The following is a 27765-nucleotide window of genomic DNA, read 5'->3' as shown; positions in this document are numbered from 1 at the left end:
AAATTCAGTGGTGCCCTGTTGTCATAAATTCGGTATGGAAAACAGTAGGTAGTGAGAAAAGTTTAGCTAGTCCACAAACATTGCCATTGAAATGCTCATGCTCAGATACCTTCACTAGCAACAGGTTTGAGCCATTTAAAAAAGATTAAGACAGAACTAAGGTTAATCCCCTCCAATTGAGCCCTTCCAAACTGCCATGAGATAACATGATGGCTGTAACAATGTTCTAGAGTGAATACCAAACTTTCACTATATATTATGCTCTTTTTTCTTATTTTGTGTGTGTGAATCATTATATTGCTATTGCAGGTTTCCATTATGAAAGGATATAATTTAAACTACAGAAACAGTTTATTGGGATTCTATAAAGGACACAGATTGAAAAGAGGCACTACATCAAGGAGAAAGTGTCTGTTTAGAATATGATACAGATAAGATGTGGAAAAGAGAGAAAAATGGCCAGTTCATAGAGCTGAGGTACCATTCTTACAGGGATGTTAACACAGATGTGTACATAATGAGCTACTCTGGCCACTGAGCCTTGGAAAAGAGATGTGAGAAGCAAAGAATAAATGTGAGAAGTAAATTAAGAATTAAAGGATTGTCAGAAAATGATAATCAAATGACTTGTAGTCTGTTGAACTGTTTTTATAGGGCATATATGCAAGTGAAACATGATAGAACTGAATGAAAGAAGTAAAGAAGAAGATGTTTAGTGCTAAATATATCCAGAGGGTTCCAGTAATGGCCTGACCTATCAGGAAAGCACTCTTATACTTACCTTGTTCAAAACACAGAATGTTGATGCTTCTGGGTCTGTGTATCAGCTATTTGTGGATATTTATACTCAGTTGACTAAACTTCCAGCAGCATTCCTGACTACTTATAAAAGTTAGATGTTAGTGGGGTTTTTTTGCCATAGGGATAAACTGGATAGAGGTAATAGTTCCCTTGCCTTTATCTGTAGACCCAAACTGGTTGTGCACAGAGACCATACCCTTTTAAGGAAGGTCAAGAAATTCAGAGGTGAAAAACATATAGACCAGTATCTTTAGAGTAAAATAGTGGGGTTTTGTTGGTCAGACTAACTACAGAAAGAGAACCTGAGTGCAAATACAAACTTTGGAGAGGCTTTGTCAGCCAGCCGGCTCAGTAAACAATAATATTTCTTTAAGAAATGTCCTTCTTCAAAAGTTTTAAAATGTTTTAAAGAGTCAGAAGTATTTTCTTAAAAACTGTTCATTGTTCCTTTGTTCCTATTTCCACTACTGAAAGTTACAGCATCCCCTCCATGAAAGCATATCCAACAGCACACAGAAGTTCTATCAGTCTCTTGTTAACACTGGATTTGTCTTCCCCACATTTCCATGTCACTTGCTAAAGTCCATGTTTTCAGGTTCATGGAGGACTTAAGGACAATGTCCCTCTGAAAAAGTAAGACAGCCATGTACGGTATACCTAACAGAAACACAAAATCTTCACACTGTTGCCACAGTGGATATAACTAATGAGTGCCCTGTACCTTCCAGGATGACCAGGTGAGGAGCTGACAGGTCCTTGTCCTGTGAGTTCCTTAGGGCCCTGGGATCCCCAGATAGATATGAGTGAGCATCTCAAAGTGCCCAGACATGCAAGAGAGAGGGCAAATAAACTAAACCACATACCACATATGCACTAAAACAGGACTTCACACGCTGGATGAGAGTGGCACAGCCCTGCCAGGAAATGTCAAGGATGATATATCTAGACAGCTGACGGTATTTCCCGAGATTAAAGGCTGGGAAGGGATGATTTCTAAGCGCAACAAAAAGAAAACAAAATATAAAACAAGGACAAACACTCAGTGCTGCCACACGTCGGAGAGTAGAGAGAATAAAAGAATAAGGGATAAAAGAAGCAGTAGCTAATTAAGGAATGATGTACTTCATGTCTCTCCCTCCACTAGTTACAGCCGCACAGGCAACTAATTTGCTCCTCTTCCTCTGCCAGGAAGTGGGAATGCTGACAAAATGCACTTATGCAGTGAAGGGTCCCCAGTGCTTTCCCTGCAGACTGGCATCATCTGTCCATGGAGAAATCATCCCCTCATCACTTACAACAGAAACACGCTGTGCTGTTCTGAGGGGAATGAGACGTCACTTTGGTCTCTGGCTTGTTCAGTCACTAGCTTCCCTGCTCAGTACTCTCATAAATGCACCAGATGATACTAACAGGGGTGGGCTGAGGAAAGAAATGACTTTTTTCTTCCCTAGCTTTCATCCTGTGTAGCAGTGCTTACCTGCGTATATGACACACAAACACAGCCTGCTGATGGTTGTAGCAAGTCTACCTCCTGCTGGGCAGAGTTCCCTTCTGTCTGAAGTACAAGAGCAGAGCATATTGCAACTGTGAAAATGTCACCAAATTACAGCAAGGTGAGCATTTACAAGTAAAAAAAAAGTAAATAAAAATCAAAAATAAAAAAAAGGAAGAAGAAGGAAAAAGGCCTGCTAGCCAGCAAGCATTTCTAAAGCATGTTAACAAATCCAGCTTATCTCACGTGCCAGTTCTCCCCCGCCCCATTCCCATTTCCACTGAATAGACATTAATTGAAAATTATGTTTTCAATGTGAAGCCTTTTTCTAATTTGGTCTTGTTTAGAAGCATTTAGGGATCCTATGGTTTGTTGTGTTTCTGAAGTGGTTTGCATGAAGTCCCCAGGGAAGGCAACAAAGGGCACTGTCAACACTTTCTGGCAGACAGCAAGGGTTTCAGCTCAACACAGAATATTCATGTGCTCCAAGGAGGACAGATTTCTGGGGCAGAGGATACAGATGCAGAGCTCCAGTACAAAGCTTTTAGCAAAATGTGCATACAGGGGTAAATGGTTTCAAACTAAAAGAGGAGAGATTCAGATTGGATATAAGGGAGTTTTTTATAATAAGGGTGGTGAGACATTGGTTGCCCAGAGAGCTGGCGGATGCCTCATCCCTGGAGACATTCAAGGTCAGGCTGGACAGGGATCTGAGCAACCTGATCTAGCTGCAAGTGTCCCTGTTCATTGCAGGGGAGATAGACTGGATTGTCTTTAAAGGTCCATTCCAGCTTAAGAGATTCTATGATTCTGTGAAAATGCCACAAAGTCTGTCCCTCTTAAGGGTTTTTTTCAGTCTTTGAGCAATCCTAAATGCCCTGGTATTCAAGGAAGAACACTACTGAGTATATTAAAATATAAAAGTATTTTTTGATGAAGAAGGTAGAATTACGAATGCCGTATCATTAGATATGCTCACAAGGTTGCTTCACAGCCTTTAAATCATGTATACACATCGCGTTGCATATGCAAAAATCTTTTCATGTAGTTATATACATTTCTGCAGAGTATGACAGATGAATATACAAATTATAAAACATATATTATATTATTTACCCAACAAAATATGAAGCCACACACTCAGACATGCAGTACACATATGCCTATATATTTGGCATGCGCAAACCAGATATTTTTTTATATGGCATATATATGCATTATACATGAATGTCTTCCCCAGCCACACACAGGAACACCATGCACCTTACAATATGCACTTGTAGGATCTTCTTACCATCAGCCCTCCAAATAAATTTCCAATTGGTTATACCTATATGCATTAACAAAACGTGTGATTTACTGCATCGTCGAACCTGCACACATACAACACATGCCTCTATATTGATTTACTTAGTATAGAGTGGTAATGAGGAGAAGAGCACCAGAGAGTGCAGTGAAGTATTCAGAAAACAATTTATTAAACAGAAATCCCGGTTCCTATTTTTGAGTTTTCAGATTAGTGTAAGAGCTGGTCTACATCCCAAAGTTTTGCTGGCACAGCTAAGTTAAGAAGATAACAAACGAGCACATTAATTGACATCCCCATGACAACAAAAGTCTTAGAGCTATGCCAGAAGAAATCTCCTTGACAGTCTAATTTCTCTAGTTCATGAAATGGGAGAAGGGAAAATAACATTTTCCTCTATTTTTTAGGGTAATTTGAGATACAAATTACCATCAAACTTTTTCCAGCATTAACAAAGACTTGAATCTACTTAGGATGATTTTTCTCATTAAAATGGCTTTGAGTGTTAGAGGGATGTTATTTAACTCAAATCTAGTCAAGATCTGAATTTCTGTTTAGATCTGGCTGCTCCCAGACCCTTTTTAAACTACAGTGCAGGGACAGTACCTGCTTCAGGCTGTGGTTTCTGTAGCCATGCTCACACAGCCTGCTGCCATGTTTCATGCAGGTGGCTGGGACCTTTCATAAAGTATTACATGCTATTTTGAATGGCTACTCCAATTGCTTCAGATATTCAACCCTACCTAACTGGGATTTTCCTTATGTACCTCTGGAAAATATTTCCAAAGCCAGCTAAAAACAAACCAAAAATCCTTCTCATTCTTTTCTCTCTTTTGTCACCATCTACCTCCTCCCACACAGCCCGCACCATTTTCACAGTCTCATCAGCCAGCACAGATGAAAGCAGTGCTCTGTGCCATTCCAAATGCCACTGCAAACACACAGAAGCTGTAGAGATGTTCTCACAGCTTGCTGCCATGTGGCCTTAGCTCTGTAACCTGCCATCATGCTGTGGATCAGCCCTCAGGTGTTCTGGACGTGATTACAACAGCTGTCCCATCAGCTCAGGAGAGCTGAAAGGTGCAGGGGGCAGGAGAATCAGTATCCAGGATGAAAATGCTTTTATGAATGTATAATTCAAGAGGCAAGTGGTAGGGAATGTCCTGGGACAAGAGTCAGCATCTGTTGGGTGTCTGGGTAAAGACAGGTAATATGTTTGGATGTCTGTGCAGGATTCAGCTCAGAGTTAATGCAGCCTACTTGAGCACCAGAGTTCCTGAAGGTAAGCGTGCCACCCATCTTTGTCTAGGCTTGGTTTGGTGCAGACAGATGGGATGCTCTGCTGGAGGTGGGCAGCGGCACGAGAAAGGTGATGCCAGCAGATGTTACAAGGCCTGCCGCTGCTCACAGCTTACTGTGGGCTTTGTACACACATGGTTTGGAATCTGAGAGGAGAAACATTGAATGCTCTCAGTCCTGCACAAGGTGTCAGAACCCATTAGTGGAAATGAGTACCAAGGCATTAGGCTGCAATATCTGGATAAGCACAGCAGCAGGCTTACTAGTGAGAATGCAGATGGTCTAGAAACCTTCATATTCAACAAAACTGGTGGCCATCAGAACAGACATAAATGTTGTTCATATTCTCCCTGTAATTCCCTAGGCCCTTTATGTATGATTAAATCTTTTACTTAAAAACATGCACGCTAGAAATGAGTTGTTTAATCATTTATAGCTGCAGGATAATATTAGAAAGCATTTTAGTGTCAAAAAGGAAAATGTAGTCATTTCTCTGTAAATGGAAAGGCCAGAGAGGACTACTCAGTGGAGGCAGAAGCACCGAGTATTGCCCAGTTTGCCCTGGCCTCCCACTTGTGGGAACAAGGTGGAAATGGGCTCTGAGCGCTGTGCAGTAGCCACGCATAATTCCTTCTCCAAAGTGACAGCTGCCTGGGACACATACTGAAGGATTTCCTATGTTGTAATTTTGTTCTTTTGCTTCATTAAACTCCTGGTTGCATTGCTTTCCTTATGCTTTGCATAAAGAAATATTGCTCAAATATTCATACAAAACTATATGAAGGGTTTCATGACTAGCCATACTAACATTTGGGAAGAATTTTTTACAGTGCTTTCTTTTTGACGCTTTCCTCAAAATATTACTACCATTTTTTTCAATTATGCTAATGTTTAATTCAAAAATATTTTGAAAACAATAGCTTTCTTAATTACTGTGTAGACGTGAAAGTATTTTTCAACAGGTATGAAACGTAAGTACAGACATTCATTCAGTTTCCCAGTTCATCACAGCTTTCTAAACATCCTTCTCTCAGTTGGGTCTCTGCACTTCCTTCTCCTTCCTGGGAGTCCACAAATGGTCAAAACTAAGCCCTAACCAGCATTATGTACATGTGGATCTTCTCAGTATGGGTAGAATAAACCTAGAATAAACCACCTCCCTTCCATAGATGTCCTTGAGTTGTACAATCTGTGGCTGCTATCTCCATTTTTAAGTCGTCTTGCCGAACATTACACTTCACAGTCACATTTTTCTGTGCTTTGAGATGTTTCCTTTCTATTATTACTCTATGAATGGTCCATACAAACAAGAAAATTCAATTGGCTTTGGCAAGTGTCGAGTTTTCAATCTTTACATAGCCTTCCCAACATGGAAAGGCATGCAGCATTATGAGCTCCAAATAATAGTGCCAATTAGCGACAGTTAACATGCAAGGCACAAATGCTTCATGCCAGGCCTTTAGTAGCTTCTGAGCAATAGAAGAGAGTGAATATTACTACCTGGCTCACAAATCCTTTAAAAGGATGTTCCGCAATTGCTACTCACAGCAGCGAGGTAAACAGTAAGACTGATACCATCAGGCTGCTATCACACATACAAAGTCAGCAAGCTGGAAAAATAGGAGAAATAAACACTTTATTTCCCTTATCTCATTCTCCCGCTGAATTTGGCAATGTCACCAGGAACAGTTTATTGTTACGCTTTTCTCAGACAGAAATGCAGCATGGTTCTCAATGCTGCATAGAAATCATTTCATAAGGATTCAGTGCTGTTCTGCTTGCGGAAGCAGACACAGCCGAGGAAACAGAGCCTCATGCCCGCCGGGATACGGCTGAGCTGCGGCCGGTGAGCCTTTCCCGACAGGGGCTGATGCTGGGACAGCCTGCTCCATCCGTGGTCGCCGAGTGCCGCCTGCTGCCCGGCCCGGGAACCGGCGGGCGGGGCCTGCCGCACTGACACGGGGATGCGACAGAGATTGGGGAAGACAAAGCAAAACAAAACAAAGCAAAGCAAAACGAAACAAAAAGGCAAAACAAAACGAAATTAAATTAAGTTAAAAAAATTAGTTTACACTGTTTGAGGCTAATTGCTATGCCACCTAATTTGTAAAACCAGGCCTGGAGGTTTAAGGCTGATTCTACAAAGTGAGAAAGAGGAAATTAGAACAATTCAGGATTGATTGCTCATCTGGCATAAGTGGATAAATGATCTTTAAGGTCACCTCCAATCCAAGCCATTCTAAGATTCAGTGACTTGACTGTGGTCGCTTTATTGTCCTTATTTTCCAGTGGGAATCTGTTCCACAGAAGCTTTTCAGCCCTGGCCCCTGAGGATCCATGCAACTGAACCACTGTTCCTGTGAGAATCTTTTAAGCAAGTCCGCACGTGGTCATAGTACAAATCTGTTAGGTGCAGCTTCATCCAGTCTGTTCTTCACCAACAACCAAGGCAGCTGTGGGACACGAGCAGTAATCTTTTCACCTGAAGAAATAAACAAATTCCAACGATTTCGCAACTGAATTGTTTTTCCTACAGAAAACTTATGGGAAATTATGCAGAGGTCTGCAGTGATGCCAGTGTATGGGGTTTAGTGGACAGAGTACAGGAATGGAAGTCAATTGTACAGTGGTAACAGTTCATTATCAAATAGCTCTGTAATTTACCATAGGGATATTGCCACATGAATTGCAAGGAGATTGAGAAGAAAGACGAGATGAAAATCCCGATTGATTGAACACATTATTGGAATCACATCCTGTTAGAAGCTATGTTGCCACTCAAGGATATGCATTTCAAGCTTTTGAGTTTCTAAAGATGCATATCCAAAGATGTCTCAGTTTTAACAATTTCATTGTCTCCTAGACATGTATCACCTTCAACCCTTTTGTTCATATTCCTTCTGTATTAAAGTTGGGGTTGGACTAAATGATCTCTAGAGGTCCCTACAGGTCTGTGATTCTGTGAGCACATTTTAAGGTTTCATTGTAAATATATATATATATATATATATTATTTTGTGTGTGTGTGTGTGTGTGTGTGTGTGTGTATGCGTGAGGTGAAAACTAGATACTGGAAGATGGGAATGGCTGTAAGGAGAGAATTTAGGCACTGAGGGTTATGGTGGTGGTGGGTTGACTGTTGGATCAGATGGTCTGAGGTCTTTTCCGACTTCTGTGGGTCTATGATGCTGTGTATAACACTACAGTAATGACGTGAAGCAACAGGAAAGTAGACGAGGGAAAAAGAAAAAATGGAAAAAAAAAATGTTATGAGGAAGAAAGGGCAGAAACGGAGCACGTGGCAACACCGCCAGTTCCGCCGCTCCCCAGCCGCAGTACTTCCGCTGCAGCACAGACCGCGCCTAACGCTGCGCCCGGACCGCGTCACTTCCGGGGACGCAGCCCGGTTTCGCCCGGCGGGGCAGCCGGTCCTCCGGCAACCACACAGCCCTGCAGGGGGCGCTATACGAGCGCCGCGAGCGCCGCGGCCGCTCTGGGACTTCCGCCTCGTTGGTGCTGACGGCGGCGGCCTGCGCGGAGCGGCGGCGGCCTGAGCGGCGGCGACGTTGGCGTCACCGGCGGCCTCGGTTGCAGCGACGGCTCTGCCCCTACCCCGCCGCGCCATGCCCACCGTCGAGGAGCTTTATCGCAACTACGGCATCTTGGCGGACGCCACAGAGACGGCGGGCCAGGTGCGGCGCGGCTGCGGCCTGCAAGGCCTCGCCAGGCCTGGGGCTCGAGTGGCGCGGTGCGGAGTTCCGGGCTGGGCAGCACGGGCACTGCTGCGGCCGCTGCTGCCCGGGGCAGCTGGGGCTGTCCTCGGTGCGGCTTTGCACGCCGCGGGGCAGGGTGTGGGACGACCTTTGCGGCCGCGATCCCGCCAGGGGTTGCGGGGTGGGAGGAGACGGGACCGGAGCAGCTCCTGCGGTGGCTGCTCGTCGCTTAGATGTGGCGCCCTGCTTATTTACGGGTCAGTGTGTGCTACGACACAAGGTTATTTGGGCGGTTCTTTAAGCAAAGAAGTAGTAAGTTTTGTGGTTCGTTTGTTTATAAAGTTAGTTTAAGCTCAAGACCGTTTGCTTGTGTAACTGTGCCCCAAGGAAGTTGCAGGCAGGCCAACAAACATTTCGGCTCAGAGCTGATTAAAAAAAAAAATGGAACTAAAAGGTCTGGAGCTGTGGGGAGAGACAATAAATAGATGCCATACATGTCCTGTTCTACAAACACATAGTTGTTCATCATTTTGACAATTGTGGGTAGCTGTTATAAGACAGGAATAGGTGTGAGGTAGAACATACTCCAGCTACAAATGTTACAAACGCTGCCTGTGGTGAGGATCAGTGCTCCAGAGGTGAAAGGACTTCTCCACATGAAGAACAGGGTGAGTGGAGAATGATGGATCCTGGTGCATTTTCCACTTACAGGCTTCCAGAGCCTCTTTTTGATTCCTATACTGTGCTGGGTTGATCTTCAGCAGTCTTCTCTGATGCTTTTTTTTAACTGATGGTATTTCTGGCATACAGACATTCTGTGGCAAAATGTTCCATTGGTTCATTAACCTTTGTGAAGAAGTTATTTTCTTTAAACTTCTCATTTTGTAATCTTTTTTGATATCTCTTATTTTTGCATTCTGAGAAGCCATGAGTAATTGTTCTTTATTCGTCAATTTTATCCTACTCCATTATCTCTTAATATCTGTGTGAAAGTGATTTCTCACTATAAAAGCTTATAGTCCTATTATCTCAAAAAGGGAAGTTAGAACATGAGGAAAGGAGCAAGGAGACAACTAGAAGTATGACAGTGAGTGGGGTAATTTAAAGCACCTAAATTTAAAGCTTCTAAAAGTGCTTCAGTTGTGAAAAGGGCTATGATAGGATGGGTCTACGTCATAAGTAAAAAGAAGGTGAGAATGTCAAAATGAAAAAAAAAAACCCACAACTATCAAGACGTTTAAAATAAAGACAGAACACTTTTCCATAACGCTTTGTTAAACTTGCCATGAGATATTACAGAATGTAAATCAGCTCAAGAGCTGATTAAGAGGAAGTAATGGATGAGTGGTCAGTTCAGCCGTTTGGAAGCCAGTCATTCTCGTGATACTGATGGGGGCGAAATATGCAAAATGAAGGATTACTCTCTTTGTGCAGTTAGCTGCTCTTTCATGAGCTTTGAGTGCCACTAGCAGCTAGATGGTAATACAAACTTCTGCCTCAAGTGAATATTAGGAGTAGCATGCAGTAATAGAAATTCCTGGAACGCAGGCTGCCATATTTTGGTTGCTTTAAGGATGTTTTTTAAGTATATGTGAAGTTTAAGCAGTTTGTTTCACAAAGAGTTGTCCTTTACGTTCAGTCTGAGAACTTGTAGCCTTAACAGTGTGTGATGGTTAGTTTGTGCTGGCTTGTTCCCGCGTGCTGCGCTGTGTGCTGTACCTGCACACCCTCAGGCAGGCTGATGGGGCTGTGGGTCAGCTGAAACACCACCGTTTGTTCCTTGGTGGTTTTCCTTCCAGATGAGTGTTTCAATCTGGTTCATGATCTGGCACGACAGATGGGTTTCAAATGGAGTAAGCAGTGTTTAAGCAGCACTGGTCCTGGATGTTAAAATACAGCTTGCTATGAAAGGAATTAAAGTGGCATAATGCTTTGTAATTAGCATCTCTACTTGCTGCAGGTGAACTTCTCTATGGAGTAGGGGTGATGATACATATGGCTCTGAGAAGCTCAGCGCAAATAAAGGAAAGCATCCTGTACTTGTGTTTCTAGTGGAAGATGTCACTGCCCACAGCACGAGGTAGAACTGAGTGATCTTCAAGGTCTTGCCCAAGTAAAACCATTCTGTGAACAGCTAACCACAACAAAAGCTTGAATTTATTGTGAAGGTTTGGTCCTTCGGGCACATCCAAAATGCTTGTGTGGTTTTAGTTGGAGGAACTGGATGGAGACTTTTCCATACTATTGCTAAAGTGTTTTTCTTTCTGCATCTCAGCTGGAGGTTAATTTATTTATTGGATCCAATTTCTGCTAACATTTTTCAAAACTCTTATACATCGATTCAGCTGTTGAAATAGATGCCAAAGATACTTTAGAGCAATAAATTATAGAAATCACTTACAATCTGCTATGGCAGTACAGTTGTTGGGAGAGGTAAGCTCTGCATAAGAGAGCAGACAAAAGGCAGGAACTCATTGGGAAAAAAAAAGAAGGCAATCACATAATTCTTGTAGTCTGCACTAATCTAATCACAAGTGGCATGTAAGGGCTGTTAGCCCTAGGGCTAAGAGTTTGAATATTAAGCACTTGAACAGGTACTGGAGCCAGAAAAACAGTACAGTCAATAGGGACAAATTTTACTGGATTAGTGAGATGATATTGCTCTAAGAGAGAAACAAACTCCTTTGTGTGGGACTTGTACAATGCAGTTTGTTTTAGTAGACACAATAAAGAAGGAAGGAGAAAATCCTTTATTTTCTTAAGAGCACACCAAGTTTTTTCCTATTTGTATGTTTTGTTTTTTTCCTTTTCCAGCACAAGGATGCCTACCAGGTGATCTTGGATGGTGTGAAAGGAGGTGCCAAGGAAAAGAGGCTCGCAGCCCAGTTTATTCCAAAGTTCTTCAAGCATTTTCCTGAATTAGCTGACTCAGCTATCAATGCCCAGTTGGACCTCTGTGAGGATGAAGACGTTTCTGTAAGAATGAGGACTGGAAACTTCTATCCAGTTACCATGTTAATTTGTATTTTGTTCTTTTTTTTTTTTCCCTTTTTTTCTTTCTTAACCTGTGTCTTTCAGGAGGAGAGGGTTGGTCTCTGTTCTCTGTGGAAGCCTTTAGCACTTAGTCATATTTCTGCAATAGAAGAGTCTGTTGTGTGATTGTATGGGAGGATAAATTATTTTTCCTTTGTCTTTTCCACTGCCATTATTGATCAACAGAATAGCTCTTGAGAAAGAAGCTTAGATATGGTTTCTTTGAATATCTATTGCATTTTTCCTTTGGATTCCAATAAATCTTGCTGGAAGGCAAGAAAATTTCCTTTGCACCTGAAAACCATAAGGTTGTGATTCTGAACGTATTAGTCTTGCAGAAGTCTTGAGGTACTTCGTGCTGCTTCTTGTTTTGAAATAAGCTGTACCTTGGAGCATCTTTGGTGGTTGGATCTTAAAAGATGGGAGTGGATTTATGGAGGGGAAAAGACATCATTTCTCTGCCATATTTACACCTATAACAGTATCCTTCCTGTTAGCAAATAAGACTCTGTAATAACACAGATTCCAGCCCCTAGTTGCGTTTGTTAATTAAACTGTTGATCAGATTCATTATTTTGTGAATAGAGTTGCTGGTCAAAATGGTTTTTCTCCAGTTCTGCTTATATCTAAGAAAAATAGATTTTTTTCTTTTTTCCAATGTACGTCTCCATAGTTTCATAGCAAAGAGGATGGTTGGACTGTCACTGAACATCACTTTGAGAATATGATCTTCATGTTAAGAGGATATGCGGTCGTTTTCTCAAACTTTATATGGGAGTTGAAATTTTTTGTACCTTTTAATCTTTCTTTTTGTGGTACTATTCCACAATTTCCCATTATTTTTTCTTTTCATGGTGCAAATTCCACAGATCCGGCGCCAGGCAATTAAGGAGCTGCCTCAGTTTGCCACTGGAGATAATCTTCCTCGAGTAGCAGACATACTGACCCAGCTTCTGCAGTCAGGTGGGAGATGCTCACGTGGAAACATATGCAGTTTGTTCTGTGAAATGTTTTCTGTCGATGTATTATTTTGCTACAGAGCATTCTGTCCCAGTGGCACTCATGCCCTGCTGTTGCTCCTTTTCCTCTCTTTTATTTACTGTCCCATTATGCTGCCACTTTTGTGAATTACTCTATGAATTTTTTGTGAATTACTATTGTGATTCACATACTATTTTTTATGTCTCAGACCTTTTTCCTTCAAGTTCTCTGAAAGCAGGATAGGAAGGTAAATCTACAGTTACAGACTGCAATAAATTACCTTCTGACCAAGAGCTACTATGGTTCTAATCCAGGAACCTTAAAAGATGGAATGTGTTTTTTTGTACAAAATATCTAATTTGGTATCTAATATACATTGTTTTTTATAATGCAGTATGTTTATGGAGTGCTAAATGTTAGATGTTCAAAACTGCATTAAAAATGCATGCTTGAGTCTCTACAGTCTTGCTTCTCAGAAGAGAAATATTTTTAAGGGGCATGTACATTTCTCCATTTGTATTAAAGAAAATTGTTTATTCCATCAAGGAATTCTGTGGAGTAAAAATAAAGTATTAGTTCATTTTGCCTCAATTTAATAATGGTCAGTTTATTCAACTGCTCCTTAAAATTATCAAACTTAACAAGTAAAAACTTTCCTTAAAGTTTTCAAGCCTATCACATTTGTAATGTTGAAGTTATGGGGGATGAGATGATGAGGATGAAATGGCAAACAGCGTTTTTCTTGTGACTCCAGCTTTCTTAATCACGGTTTTCTGTTTGCACAGTCTCATAGCAGTTAAAACACATGTTACGTTATTCATGATGCTGATAATAGAATCCTCCTTGTGTGACATCAGTAATCTTTCTGCATTTATGTTTGCTTTTCAAGGATATGAATAAGGTTTTTTTTCTCTCTTCAGATGATTCTGCAGAATTCAATTTGGTGAACAACGCTTTGCTCAGTATATTTAAGATGGATGCTAAAGGTAAAGGACACATTTTTCTATAAATGTATTCTTTAGAACTTGGTACTACCTAATGCAGTGAGAGCTGGACTGAAATTTGTGTTGTCTTAGTACAATGCAAAAGTTAGAAGTGTATTCATTGCATTGTTTTGCAAACAGTACTGAAATTTGTAGTAGTTGTGGATCTGAATTATACAGACCAATAAAAAAATGGAGTCTCTTATGTCAAACTATGAAAACTATTTTTAAATGTTTTACGGGCTCTTAGGGGAAACTTCTATCTTTGGTATGGATGGCTCAGCTCCTGAGTTTTAAATAATTGTTGTTTCCTGATTCACTCTCTTTTCAGGGACTTTGGGTGGCTTATTCAGTCAAATTCTTCAGGGGGAGGATATTGTGAGAGAAAGAGCCATCAAGTTCCTCTCTACAAAACTGAAAACCCTACCTGAAGAGGTGCTGACTAAGGAGGTTGAAGAGTTCATATTAGCTGAATCAAAGAAGGTGACCATCTTACGATGCTGCAAGTTTAGCTATTATTAAACTATGTTTTAGAGTGCATGATTTTAAATAAATAGACTGCTAAAGGCTTAGAAAAAAGTCTTGGTGGTGGAGAACCCTCTGCCAGGTGCAGTATTCCACATTTGGTTTAGTGAGTGCCAAGTGAGGGAGAATCTTCTATCCCCTTGCTTTCTTAAGCATACTGTCTGTGCTTTTGTCAAAGCTCAGGGTGGTGTTCATCACTCAAGGAATGCCCTAACTCATATAGCTTCCTGTGCCCAAGCTCCTTAGGCCATGTGCAGCAGAACAGTTCCTCAGGCAGTTGGTCCACAGAACACGTGAATGCAGGGCAGGGAGTACATCCCAGATGCAGGACTTGGTATTTGACCTTGTTAGATTTCATGAGTTTTGATTGCACTCCCTAAATGGAAGAAAAAAGTGTATTAAGACAGTGGATACTAAGTAGCTATTCATTTAATGTTTATTCTGCATAAAACATGATTCAGTTAGGTAGCAAATTTGTCTTAAGGTTGGCATTGAAGAAGAACATTACTTGTGCACAGGTTGATGGCAGTTACTTTAACTTGGAGATGTGTACAATGATACTGCATGTTCTCATGTGTTCCTTTAAAATTGCTTCAAAAAAAAAGGGGGGGGGGGAGATGATTTAAATTTTAGATTGTTGCATGCTTTACCTTTTCAAATCAAGTAGGTACGGCCTGGAGGTTTGCAAATTACTACAGTGGAATATGTTTTCTGGTGTTTTATTAAGGTGCTGGAAGATGTGACAGGTGAAGAATTTGTTCTATTCATGAAAATATTGTCTGGATTAAAAAGCTTACAGACAGTAAGTGGGAGGCAGCAGCTAGTGGAGCTGGTAGCTGAACAAGCTGACCTGGAACAAACATTCAATCCATCAGATCCAGATTGTGTGGACAGACTTCTGCAGTGTACTCGACAGGCAGTGCCACTTTTCTCAGTATGTATTCATTTCTTTCACATGAGAAATAATGTGCAAAGTTGATAGCTGTAGCCCATCTTTGGTACTCTGAGTGATTACATTAGAATGACAGCATACCAGTACTTCTCTGCCTTTAGTGCATTAGAATGGAAGGCACCCTGTAAGCCCATGAATACAGAGAGCTTTTGTGTATTCTCTGCTTTTCAATGTTTTCTTTCAAATTTAAGATATTATAGTCAATTATGACAAGATTCTCACAGTGGGTTTGTATATGTGTTTGATCAATTCAGGTCTGATGCCAGGCAACTGCAGCGTACGTTGTCCTGTTACCATGTTATAGGCAATCTTTTCAGCCCTTGTTGCTGAATGCCTCAGAGTTTAAGCTAACTTTTAGTTTAACCTGGAAAGGGCTTTTGCATTTCAGAGTTAAAAGATGAGTTTAATAAAGCCTTAAGGTATATGCGTGTGGTAGTCATAAGATTGGCAGAGCGATGGTGGGGGGGAACATTTAATTCATTCAAAAGAACCATCTGAAGTCTGTGTTGTTGGGGGATTTTTTTGCAGAAGAATGTTCATTCCACAAAATTTGTTACTTACTTCTGCGAGCACGTGCTTCCGAACCTCAGTTCTTTGACTACTCCAGTGGAGGGCCTTGACATCCAGTTAGAGGTAAGCCAAAGTTTACAATGTCTTTGCAATCCTGAGAAATATGCATATGTACTGTAGGAAGTCTAGCTCTGCTGGAATAATAATGTTTGCTGTATTGAGGCACGACTGAGCATTGACTTTTAAAGCATATTATTTGTCCCAGCTTTTGAGACAAGACTAGAATATAAGTACATCAGTGTAATCATTTCTGTATTGCTGTCAACCTTTTTTAAGCATGTGGCATTTACTGAAATTATTGTTGCGTGGCTTGTGTTAATTTAGTCTCCTGAGGGAGTGGCTTAATGTCTATAATTTTGCTTACGTTAATCAGTGCTGCAGTTTCAGATATGTCATTATGAATTTCGGTGTGATGGTGAGCTATGCATGAGAGAACAAGGTTTTTGTTTACAAAGAAGTGTTAGTGTTGCTTGTTGGGATTGGACAGCAATACCCATTTTTCTGTTTGGGGACGTGAACAGACTAGGCATGTTCTCCCTTCCATTCTTTCCTTTGGCCAGGAGTTTGGTTTGTTTGTTTTGTTTTTAAAGATGTAATAGCTGACCTCTACTGCACCAATAGTAATGATACAATGATTTGATTTGGTCTGAAAGTTAAGTTTCTGTTCTTCTCTGTTAACACATGAAAAACAGTTATCCTTATGTGTAGGTTTTGAAGCTTCTTGCTGAAATGAGTTCATTTTGTGGAGATATGGAGAAGCTTGAGTCAAATTTGAAGAAGCTATTTGATAAACTACTGGTAAGACTAATGCAATTTTTTTACTGATGTAAAACACCAAAATAAATGTTTCATCAAAACAAGCTATGCTAATCCATTAATCTGTTTATCCTTTTGCAAAAGTGGCTATATCACAGATGTTGTTTGTCCTCGTATTATGGACAGCACTATTTGCTATTCAGAGCCCTTGTAGGGCTTAGTATCCAGTATGCAGTAAAAGGAAAAAAAATACATAGTGATGAGAGACTCATTTAGATTCTCATTAAATGCTGTATCTGCACTGCTGTTGTTAAACAAATTCTGCACTGTTTCAGAAGTGTTGATGCAGTCCATTGTTGCTTCCTGTGGTAGCAGTGCTACCATAGTATCTCCTGTGACTCAGAGGTGTCAGGGAACATGAGTGTAGGCTAACTACATGCACCAGGTCTTGTGGAGCAGCTCCACACGTTAGTGTGGGAATGAGAAATGCTTGTTAAATTGTCAGCAGAAATAAAGCCTCCAGTTCAAACACTGCAAGCAAAACTGTCAGCCCATGTAATCCTGCCTCATATATTTGTTTCTTCCTTCTGTTCATTAGGAGTATATGCCACTTCCTCCAGAGGAGGCAGAGAATGGGGAAAATGCTGGCAGTGAAGAGCCCAAGTTGCAGTTCAGTTACGTTGAGTGTCTCTTGTACAGCTTCCATCAGCTGGGTCGTAAACTTCCAGACTTCCTCACAGCCAAGCTGAATGCAGAGAAATTGAAAGACTTCAAAATCAGGTAATTGTTTAGGGGCAAGTCTTGGAATTCTGTTAGAAAATGTTAGGTTGAGGACTTTTCTTCGTGGGGAAAGAGGTTTAGAACCTCCTTTTGCTTATGCTTTTATTTCATAGGAATATGTAAAACTAAGCTCTTGCTTTTCAACTTTCTAGGCTACAATATTTTGCTCGAGGGTTGCAGGTGTATATTCGACAGCTTCGTCTAGCTCTCCAAGGAAAAACAGGAGAAGCCTTGAAAACAGAGGAGGTAAGTGTTGTGGGAATAGTGACTTTTTAATTGAGCCTACAGAAATAACCATAGGTGCATAACTATGTGGATAATAATATCCGTTGTGAGCATCCAAGTAGGTGAAGGGAATGATGCTGCTAATATCTATTGCCACTTTCTCTTTAGCTTATTTATGTTAACTGCATAGTGGATGATTGATACAAGCTCAGCTAATCTTATTTCAAAGACACGGTTTTACTTATTTGTTTATTTATTTGCATGTGAGCTTATGATTTATTATGAAAATTCAACTGCCATTAGTACTGAACCACTATGTATTTCTGGGTCCTCTCAGATTTTAAATAAGGGAAAACGTTACAGGTTATATGAACCTATGAATTGAAATAAACTGAAACTGTTGGTAGGCATTGAGGATGCTGCTTTCATCTTGGTGTGAGCTCTGCAGATTGGCCAGTTTCAAAATGGCCAAGAAGGCTTTAAATGATACTAAACCTCTACTTAGGCTGCAGTTGAGATAATGATTCAATACCTGATTGGGTCATTGTTTATCTTGCACGGTTTCCTGAGCATTACTCCTGCATTGTTTTAAAGTGGGTCATAATGATGTAACTGCAGTCTAACAGAAGAATGCACTTGGAGGAAGGGAGTGGGACGTAGGCTGGAACTTTACAAGCAGTTGGCTATTGTAGAGCTGCTGGAAGCCTCCAAAAAACTGTAACCTTGGAAGTATGCACACATTTATCACTACTGCTACAGCAGTTCACTGAATAGCAATTGGTGTAATTTGAAGCTACTGGAATAGCAAGTATTCAGTGGTATTTTTTTTTCTTTAACAGAACAAGATCAAAGTGGTTGCTTTGAAAATAACCAATAACATTAATGTTTTAATCAAGGTAAGTCTTAACATTATGAGGAAATAATTTCACGCAGTAGAGTAACCTATGAAGGAAAAAAAAAAAGAATCATTTAAACCAAACTGTATTGTGTTAAGTTAGTCTTTGTTGGTCAGTTGAGTGTGCTGCCTACTTTTTTTCTGAAGAGACGCAGATCTGCTGCTTCTGCACCTTTGCTGCTGTTGGAAGAGGGTAATGAGGCCCTTCTTAGTGGCAGCAGTTGCCAGCAGGAGTAGATAACCATGCTTTAAGGGGGTGTGGGTTCTAGCTGAGCTTTCTCATTTTCTGTTTCTTCTTTGTTAGAGACAGGTAACGAACAGTTCGGTGAGGTGCAAAGAAACGTAAAGGAAGGAAGAGGCAAAGCAAACTGCTATTTAGAGCTGTTTTCTCCTAACAGTCTAAGAGAGATGGGCCAAGGAAAGAGACTTCTATCTACAGCCCTTAAAAACATTCTTATTCTGTGTGCATTTGTAAGACTTCACCAGCTTCTCTAGCTGCCTCTCTTCATATCCCATCTTCCACCTTTAATCCATGACCCCAGACTAAATCTTAACCCATGCTACTGAGAAACTTTTTTTTTTAACCTTCACAACGGGGTTATCAGATGTCCCTGCAGGACCCATTTAGTCCATTAAAAGATGGAGGGTTTTCTTGCCTAGATAGAGAAACAAAGTGTATTTCTTGCAGTGTAAGGTGGTTTTCTGGTAATACAAATCTCATTTGAATTTCCTACTAAAGGATATGGAACTAAGGCAGTTGTCTGCTGTTGTCCTCTCTGACATGGGACTTTAAAGATTTGGGTTTTAAAACTCCTGGAAGGCAGGTGCTATTCTGGAGCCTTAGTAAGCAACTAAAACTTGGAGTGCTATGGGTGTGGATTTGACTGCAGAATGAACTGTCCACTTATGTCTTCATAGGATCTCTTCCACATTCCTCCTTCTTATAAAAGTACGGTCACACTGTCCTGGAAACCAGTACAGAAGGCAGATGCAAGGTAAGAGGTTTTTTCATTAACAGCAACAATGAAAAAGTGTAGTTAACTTTTGCTTTTCATGAAGGGAAGATTCCAAGCTGTGCGCTTTTATGTAATATATGCAGCACATGAGTTAGAAAATTCACAACCAAGATTAAAACCCATCCCCAAAAGATTTAAGGCTGTGATACAATAATCTTGGTCTTGCTTTAGGGATACAATAGACTGAATCAACTAGAGACTAGTTTACTTCCTCTTCAGTGTTGTTATTCAGGACATGTTCAGTAGTTGCTGCTAGTTTGCAGTTGTTACTCTTTGAAGTTGAATCATTATTCCCATACTTGTTACCACAGAGGTAAAATGTGTTTTTGTTTTCTTCTGTCAGTCAAAAAAGAACAAGTGAAGATACAACCTCAAGCTCACCTCCAAAGAAAGCTTCAGCAGGACCGAAAAGGGATGCCAGGCAGATATATAATCCTCCCAGTGGAAAATACAGTAGTAACCTGGGCAGTTTTTCTTACGGTAAGTTAGGCAGCTTGAAAAAACTTTGTCCAGTTACATTTGTGCATTTTTTTGGGGTGGAAGGGCAAATTTAGCACATTCTAAGAAGGTCACGCTGTACTGTCACCAATTTTTGTGTGTAATGATCTCTCCCTAGCTGCTCATCAGTTTAATGTTTGAGTACTGTCAGCCTATATATCCTGTAACGAGATTTGCCAGGTTAGTTTTAGTAGTGTTTAAATACATAAGCTTTTGTAAAGTTACTGTTGTGCTTTATCTCATAAGAACATGCCCTGAATTGCCAGTTGATCAGTTTCTGCAAGTGACCTCTTATGGCCTGTCTTATGACTTGACCTGTGTTCCATTCTTCTTAAATGTATTGCTCATGTTGCAGGTCTTTTCCAAAACTTCTAAGATTTGTCAGATGTACTGTGCATGCTCACAGTGTCAAGGTCAATCTGATCTGAAAGTCATTTTTGTGGGTGAAATGGGAGAGCAGTTGCAGGCTGGTTGAACAGGCCCAACAGTGGCAGCAGCCTGTTCTCACCTGGATGTCCATTGTCTACCTCTGCCAAGTAAATGGCTTCCCATGACAATTTATCACCCATGCACACATGTTAAAAAAAAAAAAAAAGATAAAGCATCGTCTTACATCTACAGGAAACAAAGGAAAAATGATCTGTGAATTTTCTACTGCAGACTTCAGCTAGTGGAGCTCTGTACTTAAGCTTAGTATTCAGCAGTTCTAAAAAAAATTAGAAAAGTTTCAGTTAAAAAGTCATAGTTACTGGTTTTCTTTTTGTTGTTGTTAGTGAGATGTCCAGGCTTCTCATCCACCTTACATTTCCGTATATTTTAAACTATGCCCATGTTCTCTTTGTAGATTAATATGACCTGTGCTTTAAGACTGTACATGAGGAGAAAGCGTAGAGGGGGAGTGAGAGTTCAGTTCACTTACTGCTATTTCCACTGTATCAGATTTGCTCTTTACAGAGGGAAACAAAACATCTTTTACAGTATAGAAACAGTTGGTGCAGTATCCAGCTATGCATAAGATCTTTCATGTGGATATATATGAGAGTACCAGCCCAACAAAGAATCTTAAGAATGCTTATAACTTAAGGATAGAAAAAGGCAGGCTGAAAAAGTTGTGGGTTTCCATCATTTTATAAAACCAGCAGGAGCAAGTCAGGCAAACAGCTGTCAAGATCAGCATGGTGTTGTTGGGCAGAAGGATGAAGTAGGTAGCCAAGGGAAGTTATTTACAGCTCAGTTTCCAGTTCTATGAAAGTGGCCTAGCTCAATCATAGTATGCAGAAAAATTGTGCTTAGTTTGAAGAGGCTGGCTCTCCTGACATCCTTTTACAATCAGCACTCCAGAATACAACTCAGGTCTTAGCACAAGCAAGATTAACCTCAGAGACTGAAGTCAGCCTTAATACCTCTAAGTACTGCTGTTTAATTCTCATCAGTATATAGTATAAAGCCTGCATGAAAAGTTTTGATTTCTGTTTCAGAGCAAAGAGGTGGATTCCGGGGTGGACGAGGAAGAGGCTGGGGAGGACGTGGCAATCGTAGTCGAGGAAGAATCTACTGAGTAGACAACTGTATCTTCCCTGGCCCCAATGGGCTAAAGCAAAAGTACACTCAGCAAAAGATTGCTTGGAGTATTGTTTCCTTCAAGGACTGCCTTCCGCTAAGACTGACTTAAATGTTCTTTATACCTTTGTATGTATGATCTACTTTTCTAACGGACTACGACTTGTCCATAGTGAAACTACAACTGTATTTTTGGATGCTTACAGTCAGCAGTTTTGGGTTCTTATTTTTGAAGTGTCTTCAGGATTTATTCAAAATTGGAAAAGAGCATAGATGTTTTATCGAAAGTTACATCTTGATTGTTTGCATATTAACCTAAAAATCAGCTACTACGTTACTGATACTATGTAATTGAGTGTATGTATTAAGTAATGGATAGGAAAGGCATGACTACAGAGATAAGTCAGATGAGCTTAGCACCTAAAGTAATCCTTTCCTCATCTGTAATCATATTTTGCAATATGTGGAGAAGAGTACCACTGTTAAATTTGCTTTTATTTACTTATAATTAACTTGACTGAAAGACATGCTGGTTTTTTGCAGTTTGCAACTTGGTTGGAAATCTGTTTTGCTTGTAGCATGAAGCAGTCCTTTTACTTAGAAATGTGGAGAATGTGGTGTTCTTTTGTTTTGTACATCTTACTCTTCTCCGTGCATTGTAATGCAAAAGTGATGTTTTGCAAAGGAATTTTAAATGTTTGATATGAATACGTGCATATACTTATGCCATGAAATTACAGGAAATGAGCAGGAAAAACAAAACAATAAATCACTAGAATTCCAGGAATGGGTAAAGACTGATGCAGTGGTTGAGCTTTGTAGACTGGAGGTGGACCGTAGCAGTACCTAGCTCTTTTCTGTGTTTTGCAGATTTCTGGGTTAGTTGGCACTCAATGCTTATGTTTCTGTTTTGTCTTTTTACCAATACAGTTGCATTTAAAAATATATAAATAAAATTGTATTTTGGGTAACATTGAAAAATTCCAGCAATGTAGTCAAGTGGAAAAATTAACAAATCCATGCTATTGTATTTTTTTTCATAGCAACTTGGAGTTCTTATTTACTGGTATACACCCAGAAAATACAATGTAAGAGCACAATGCTTTTTTTTTTTTTTTTTTATTCTCACCACTTAAAATTTTTACTTCTCAGGTCACTCAACATTGTAAAGAGGTTAGCTGATAGGAGAAAAAAAAAAAAAAAAGTTGGGGCAGGGGAAGAGAATTTCTAACAAGACTTCCAGGGCATGTTGATGTAAAATAGCTTAGGCTGTAGAAGAATGAAGATCTTTTCTTACCCTCTTTTTTTCCGCAGTCATTTGATATCCACATATGAATGCTTGAAAGTGATGTTTTGCCACCTAGTTCCATTTGTATTTGCTTGTGAATCTGACTCAGGTGTCTTCGTTAACACTTCGATATTTATCACTGCAATCAGAAGGGCAGAATACTGAAATTATGTCGGAGTTATTGACTAAAAGGTGAGTCTATTTTTGCACAACTCTGGAGCAGCAGGCATTAAACTTTGGACATTCCAAGACATGGGAGCTTACTTGTACTTCTGAATACGTGCCAGCTGCTAAACAAAGATTTCTCACTAAAATCAACAAACTTGGCAAAGAATTTTTCAAGTACAAATTCATGAGATCAAAGTGTCACTCTGAAAACAGGTACTAGATGGTAATGAGCTTTCATTGAAGGAAAAATAAAAAGATTTTGCACTCGTGGCTAGAATTTGTTGTTTTGAGGGCATTTAAAAAATGTAATCTCCAAGCCTAAATGTAGCTTGTACTTAGACTAATAACTAGGCAGTAGCAGCTTATTTTCTCACTGAGTTTGGAGTGAGTTTTCTTCATGGAGCTCGTTTTCCAGAGGTGACATGCAAAGTTCTTGTAGCCTCAGAAGTAGTTAAAAGTCTAACATATTTAATTTTAATGCAGTGAGTTCTTGTGGAGACACCTGTTTGCCATCTTGATGACTTGTAAATGTTCCCTTATGCTTTTGGAATAAATTCATTTTGTAATTTTGTTTGGCTCATTGTTTTATGGTTACTCTGCAGCATTTTGTGTTGGCTCAGGTGCTGTGCTATGTTTTGGTTTTGTGACGATTGCTGTATTGGGCAATGCTTACCAAGACTTAATTATTCGCTGCTTCAATGTGAGTAATTCAATTTAAATTCAAAAGTTTGGACAGTCATTTAAATATCCAACACAAGTTGCATGTCTCACAGATCCGTGATATTTGGGAATGTATTGTGAAAAGGAGTTGTCACAGTCACATAATAGATGTTGATAGTGCAATAAAATGTGTTGGTGTCCTGACAGCAACAGCAGCTTGGAGTAACAGCCTGGTTTATTTGGTGAGCAGTGCAGCGTGCCTCGTTGGGAAGCTTGGGAAACTGTAAGTACCATCTCTATGGGGCTGTATTCTCCATCCTTAAGGGATCACAAACCCTTGTGCTAGTCAGCCTCTCTATCAGCATTTGTAAACTCTTTTTTCTTAATTGCTGGCGCTGGGTGTGTGTTACAGGCACGTTTTTCTGTTTGACAGGCTGAGGAAGGCTGGTGTCCTGACGGAGCACGACTGCTAACAACCCGGCTGCAAACGTGGCAGAAAGGTACGACAGAAACCTGGCAACGGGGACAGCGCGGCTGCAGCTGAGCCGGCGTCCCCCGTGGTGAAGGCGGACGCCGTCAGGTGGAGCAGAAATGTGAAGGCTTTCGGTGTTCAGCCTAATTCAAAAGCATCTGAGGCAGTGGCGGACCCCCACAGAGCTCAACCCTGCGCGGCGCCTCGGGGAGCTGCTGCTCCGCCCCACCCGGGGCCCACCTCCCAAAATGGCGGAGCGGACGCTTCCGGTTCCGGGTGACGCGGGCAGGCCGGGATTGGGGAAGATGGCGGCGGCAGTGGCGTCCGGGTGGGGCGGGCTGGGGCGGGCGTGGGTCTTCTCTGGCTGGGCGCTGGGCTTGTGCTCGCTGCTGGCCTCGGGGACGCGGCCCGCCGCCGCCACCACGCACTGGGTGGTCACGGAGGACGGGAAGATCCAGCAGCAGGTAAGGCCCGGCGCGGGGGGCGGTGGGGAAGCTCCTGCCCGCGCCGCCCTTCGTGGCAGCCTGAGCCCCTCCGTGCGGCGAGTGAGCAGCGGGAGCTCCTGGGCCGGCAGCTGCCGCACTGCCCCGTGTCGCGCCGCCGTTGCCATCCGCCGAGCCCCGTTAGCTGTGGGAGCGGCTCCTCAGACGCGGTCGGGCTTCTGAATGAGTGCGCGTTTTCGCACTCCGCCGCGCCTGCTTTTGGCTCCTTCTGGGACTAAAACGGACAGTCGGCACTACGGCAGCTGGGTGCACGAGTGCGCACTGGCTTCGTTGAGCTGTGTGCTTGTGCGAGTGCTCCGCGTGTCTTGTTTTGGTGCTGGGCTGTACCCCATACGCGCTGAGAATGTTTGGGTTTCACGCTGGGGTTCTGTCTTAGGGGCTCTGATCTCGTGTTCATCTGTTCTGGTATCAGATGTGCTGTGGTTGTAAACATGACTTCCCCGGCTGGAGCGGGAAGCAGTCTTTTCAGAAAGCTATGTGGCTTTGCCTCCATCGTTTTTTATCAACAGAGGAACATTGTGGAGCAATGAGGGTCTGTTATAGCATCTCTTATTCTGAGAGGTTTTTGATGGCATCTGCTGTGTGTGTTTGTGGTCCTGAGGCAGGAGGAGCTGGCTGCCTGGAGGAGGCCCTGCTGCCTCCATCAGCCTTAGGCAGTGCCTCCTGTGCTGTCTGCATGGATCCCAGTGCTCTAACCTCACTTAATCACAAGCTAATGAATGACAACACTCAGTGTTATTTCTCCTCCTTTTTCCACTTTCTTTAGTGGGGAAATGATGAACGTGTATGCTAATGGGCTGAAAGCATCTGCATGTGAGTGTATTAATTGTATATTATCAAGTCGGGGTAAAGTGTTGATTTTGATTATTGCGTGAAAAGCAGCTGTAACTTGAAGAAAGAAAATCTAATTAGCTGAATCCAGCACTGCTTTTTAGAAGTGTCTTTTTATGATGCCACATAAACGATGAAGGCATTTAGAAGCTTCCACTGTGCAATTGCTCTGCTGTAAAACTAATTACATTAGTTTCCTAACTAGTGGCATTCTCATGTTCCTTTGGTAAACTACTTAAAAACTAAGTTGATGTGATAAAATAATGTCTGCAGAACAAGTTAACTTATCTTTAACCTGCACCATCAAAATAAACTCACTTGTTGCCAGTAAGGAAGTTCAAATTATAAATACAGTGAACTTGGTATATGAGGAGCTGCTTTCTTTAGAAGCTGGGATGTAGCTTTTCTTTATGAAAAGGTGCTCATTCTCCAGTGAGTTATTTATAATAAGATGTACTTCGGATCTCTTAGCTTTTTCTCTCTGGCTCTTCAGAAAGTGGACCTTAACTTTGTGTCTATTGCTATTGTCACCCCTGCGGAGTACCTCAGACCTTTGCTTTTTCCACTTATTTAAATGCTGGAAAATGAGAAATGTGGATGTTTTTCTAGAGTGAGCTTGTATTTTAAATACGTGTGTGTATATACTTACATGTATACGTATTTTGCTGCTATATATATGTGTGCATGTATATTGCTGCTAAATGTTGAACCACAACAGATGACCTCTTCCATTTACTGGTGATGGGATGATTTGTATCTGATTTATTATCTGTTCATTGATAAAAGCATAGTGTCCCAAAGTATTTGAGTTCTTAAAGCCAAGGCATTAAGTGCTTACTAACAGAACTTAAACTAAAACTTCCCTGTGGAGCATCCTTTGGATTTAATGTTTCAGAGTATCCTTCATCAAGTTGATATTTTTATGAGAATATTTCTTTTTAGTAGTACAGTTAGCCATTCAGTCATCCTTTCTGGCTACTTTTATTTTTCAGTGGGGCTTTCCTCTGTTTTCTTCTTGCAGACCCTTGGGCTGTGCAGCTTCTCATGTTTCTCTGCAGCATCCAAAATTTCAGCTTCCCAGTGTATGTGGAGCACTACCTGTCACCATAGCAGTTTTTCTGCTGCTTCTAATTAATCTGTTTTTGTTTTGTTTGTTTGTGTGTTTTCTGAAAAAGTGTTGTCACATAAGAATTCTCTGTATTACATTAGACTTTTCCTTTGAACTTTGAAGAAGTGGTTTGTTGTGATGGTTCCTGCTGTGTGCATGGCAGTCCATGTTTGGACTTTGTTTGGACCTTATCTACTTGAAGACAGCATGTAAGTGAGGACTCACATTTGGAACAAGCTTCACCTGCTGCTGATTTGAGCACAAAAACCTGAAGAGAATCGCAGGGTAATGCTATCTTCCCTGCAGCTCAGAGCAGGGGAAGTTACATCAGTTCACTGTGGATGAAGATTCAAAGGCTTTGCAGCTGTGTCTCCCTTTGGCTGGCCCCTTGAGTCAGCCTGGTTCTTGTCCTCTGTGCATGAGCCTTATGGGGCTTGCTCAGGTTTGTCAGTGTATGGTACCATGCACCTCAAGCTGGTGCAGTCTCAAAAGCACTTCACTTTCCTTGCCCTGCTGGCTCTAGTCTGTAGCCCAGCACGTAGCTGACCTTCTTCGCTGCACAAGCACATGTTGCTGACTCATCATAAGTTTTTCCCCTAGCAGAACCCACATGTCTGTTTCTGCACTGCCATTTCCATTTGGTCAGCCCCAGCCCTTCCTGGTGCAGGGGCTGTCCCACCCCAGGTGCTGTGTTTGCCCTCTCTGATCTGCGTGGTGGCTTCTCCAGCTCTGTTGCTTCCAGCAGCCATTCCCTCTGCCATGCCACCCATATTTGCAGAGGGCACCCAACTTGCTGAGGTTCTGTTGTTCCTCATTTATGAGGACATTAGAGAGTGCTGGCACCAGAATCGATCTCCAAGGGCCGCTGCTGATGACTGGCCACCACTGGACTTTGCACTGCTGAGCACAGCCTTTCCAGCACAGCAGCCTCACACTGGAAGTGCCCGGTACTGTCCTGTGATGGACAGTCTTGGCATTAATTAACATTTGTATTATTAGCTTTAGTAGGAGTGTTAGCCTTCTCAAAGTCTGAAATTCATTAAATTGTTGTCTTTTGGGGAGTGGAGAGGGTTTGATCTTCACTTGGACTACCTAGGTTTATCTGAATGAAGCCCAGTTAAGCTTAAGTGGTAGTCAGTTCCAGGCATTCACCCTGTGGGGTGGCTCGCTAGCTGTGGAAATTAAGAGAAGCACCAGTGCAAAGAGGTTTCCCTGCAGCCTTGAGTTTGCTTCAGTGAACTGTTACCGAAGTGCACTGTGGTTTGGGAGTGGAAAGGCTGCAGATCCTGACCTGTGTACAAAATGAGATGGTCTGAATCTGAGGGAATAATTTTATATTATTACCTTAAA

The 27765-nt window shown here is 41.4% G+C and overlaps 2 protein-coding genes across 2 annotated transcripts in view; both read left to right on the top strand.

Moving 5' to 3' along the window:
• Nucleotides 1–8442: 8442 nt before the first annotated feature.
• API5 (apoptosis inhibitor 5) lies at nucleotides 8443–23411 on the top strand. Its single transcript, XM_065754969.1, has 14 exons — nucleotides 8443–8590; nucleotides 11426–11587; nucleotides 12514–12607; nucleotides 13546–13611; nucleotides 13940–14091; nucleotides 14861–15067; nucleotides 15614–15718; nucleotides 16364–16453; nucleotides 17010–17191; nucleotides 17344–17437; nucleotides 18256–18312; nucleotides 19230–19306; nucleotides 19671–19807; nucleotides 21304–23411. The coding sequence occupies exons 1-14, from the start codon at nucleotides 8522–8524 to the stop codon at nucleotides 21381–21383; spliced, it is 1572 nt and encodes a 523-aa protein (XP_065611041.1). The 5' UTR covers nucleotides 8443–8521; the 3' UTR covers nucleotides 21384–23411.
• Nucleotides 23412–24200: 789 nt separating this feature from the next.
• Nucleotides 24201–27765, top strand: part of TTC17 (tetratricopeptide repeat domain 17) — a 48627-nt gene continuing 45062 nt past the window's right edge. The window contains exon 1 of the mRNA XM_065754968.1: nucleotides 24201–24437. Within this exon, the coding sequence (XP_065611040.1) occupies nucleotides 24222–24437 (216 nt within the window). The 5' untranslated portion in view covers nucleotides 24201–24221. The remainder of the gene's footprint in view (nucleotides 24438–27765) is intronic.

This window comes from Cyrtonyx montezumae, unplaced genomic scaffold (assembly GCF_038088225.1).
Source record: "Cyrtonyx montezumae isolate F1298 unplaced genomic scaffold, pur_monq_1.0 scaffold_10, whole genome shotgun sequence".
NCBI lineage: Eukaryota > Metazoa > Chordata > Aves > Galliformes > Odontophoridae > Cyrtonyx > Cyrtonyx montezumae.
The sequence above is the reverse complement of the archived record's forward strand: the minus strand, read 5'-3'. Positions and strand labels throughout refer to the sequence as shown.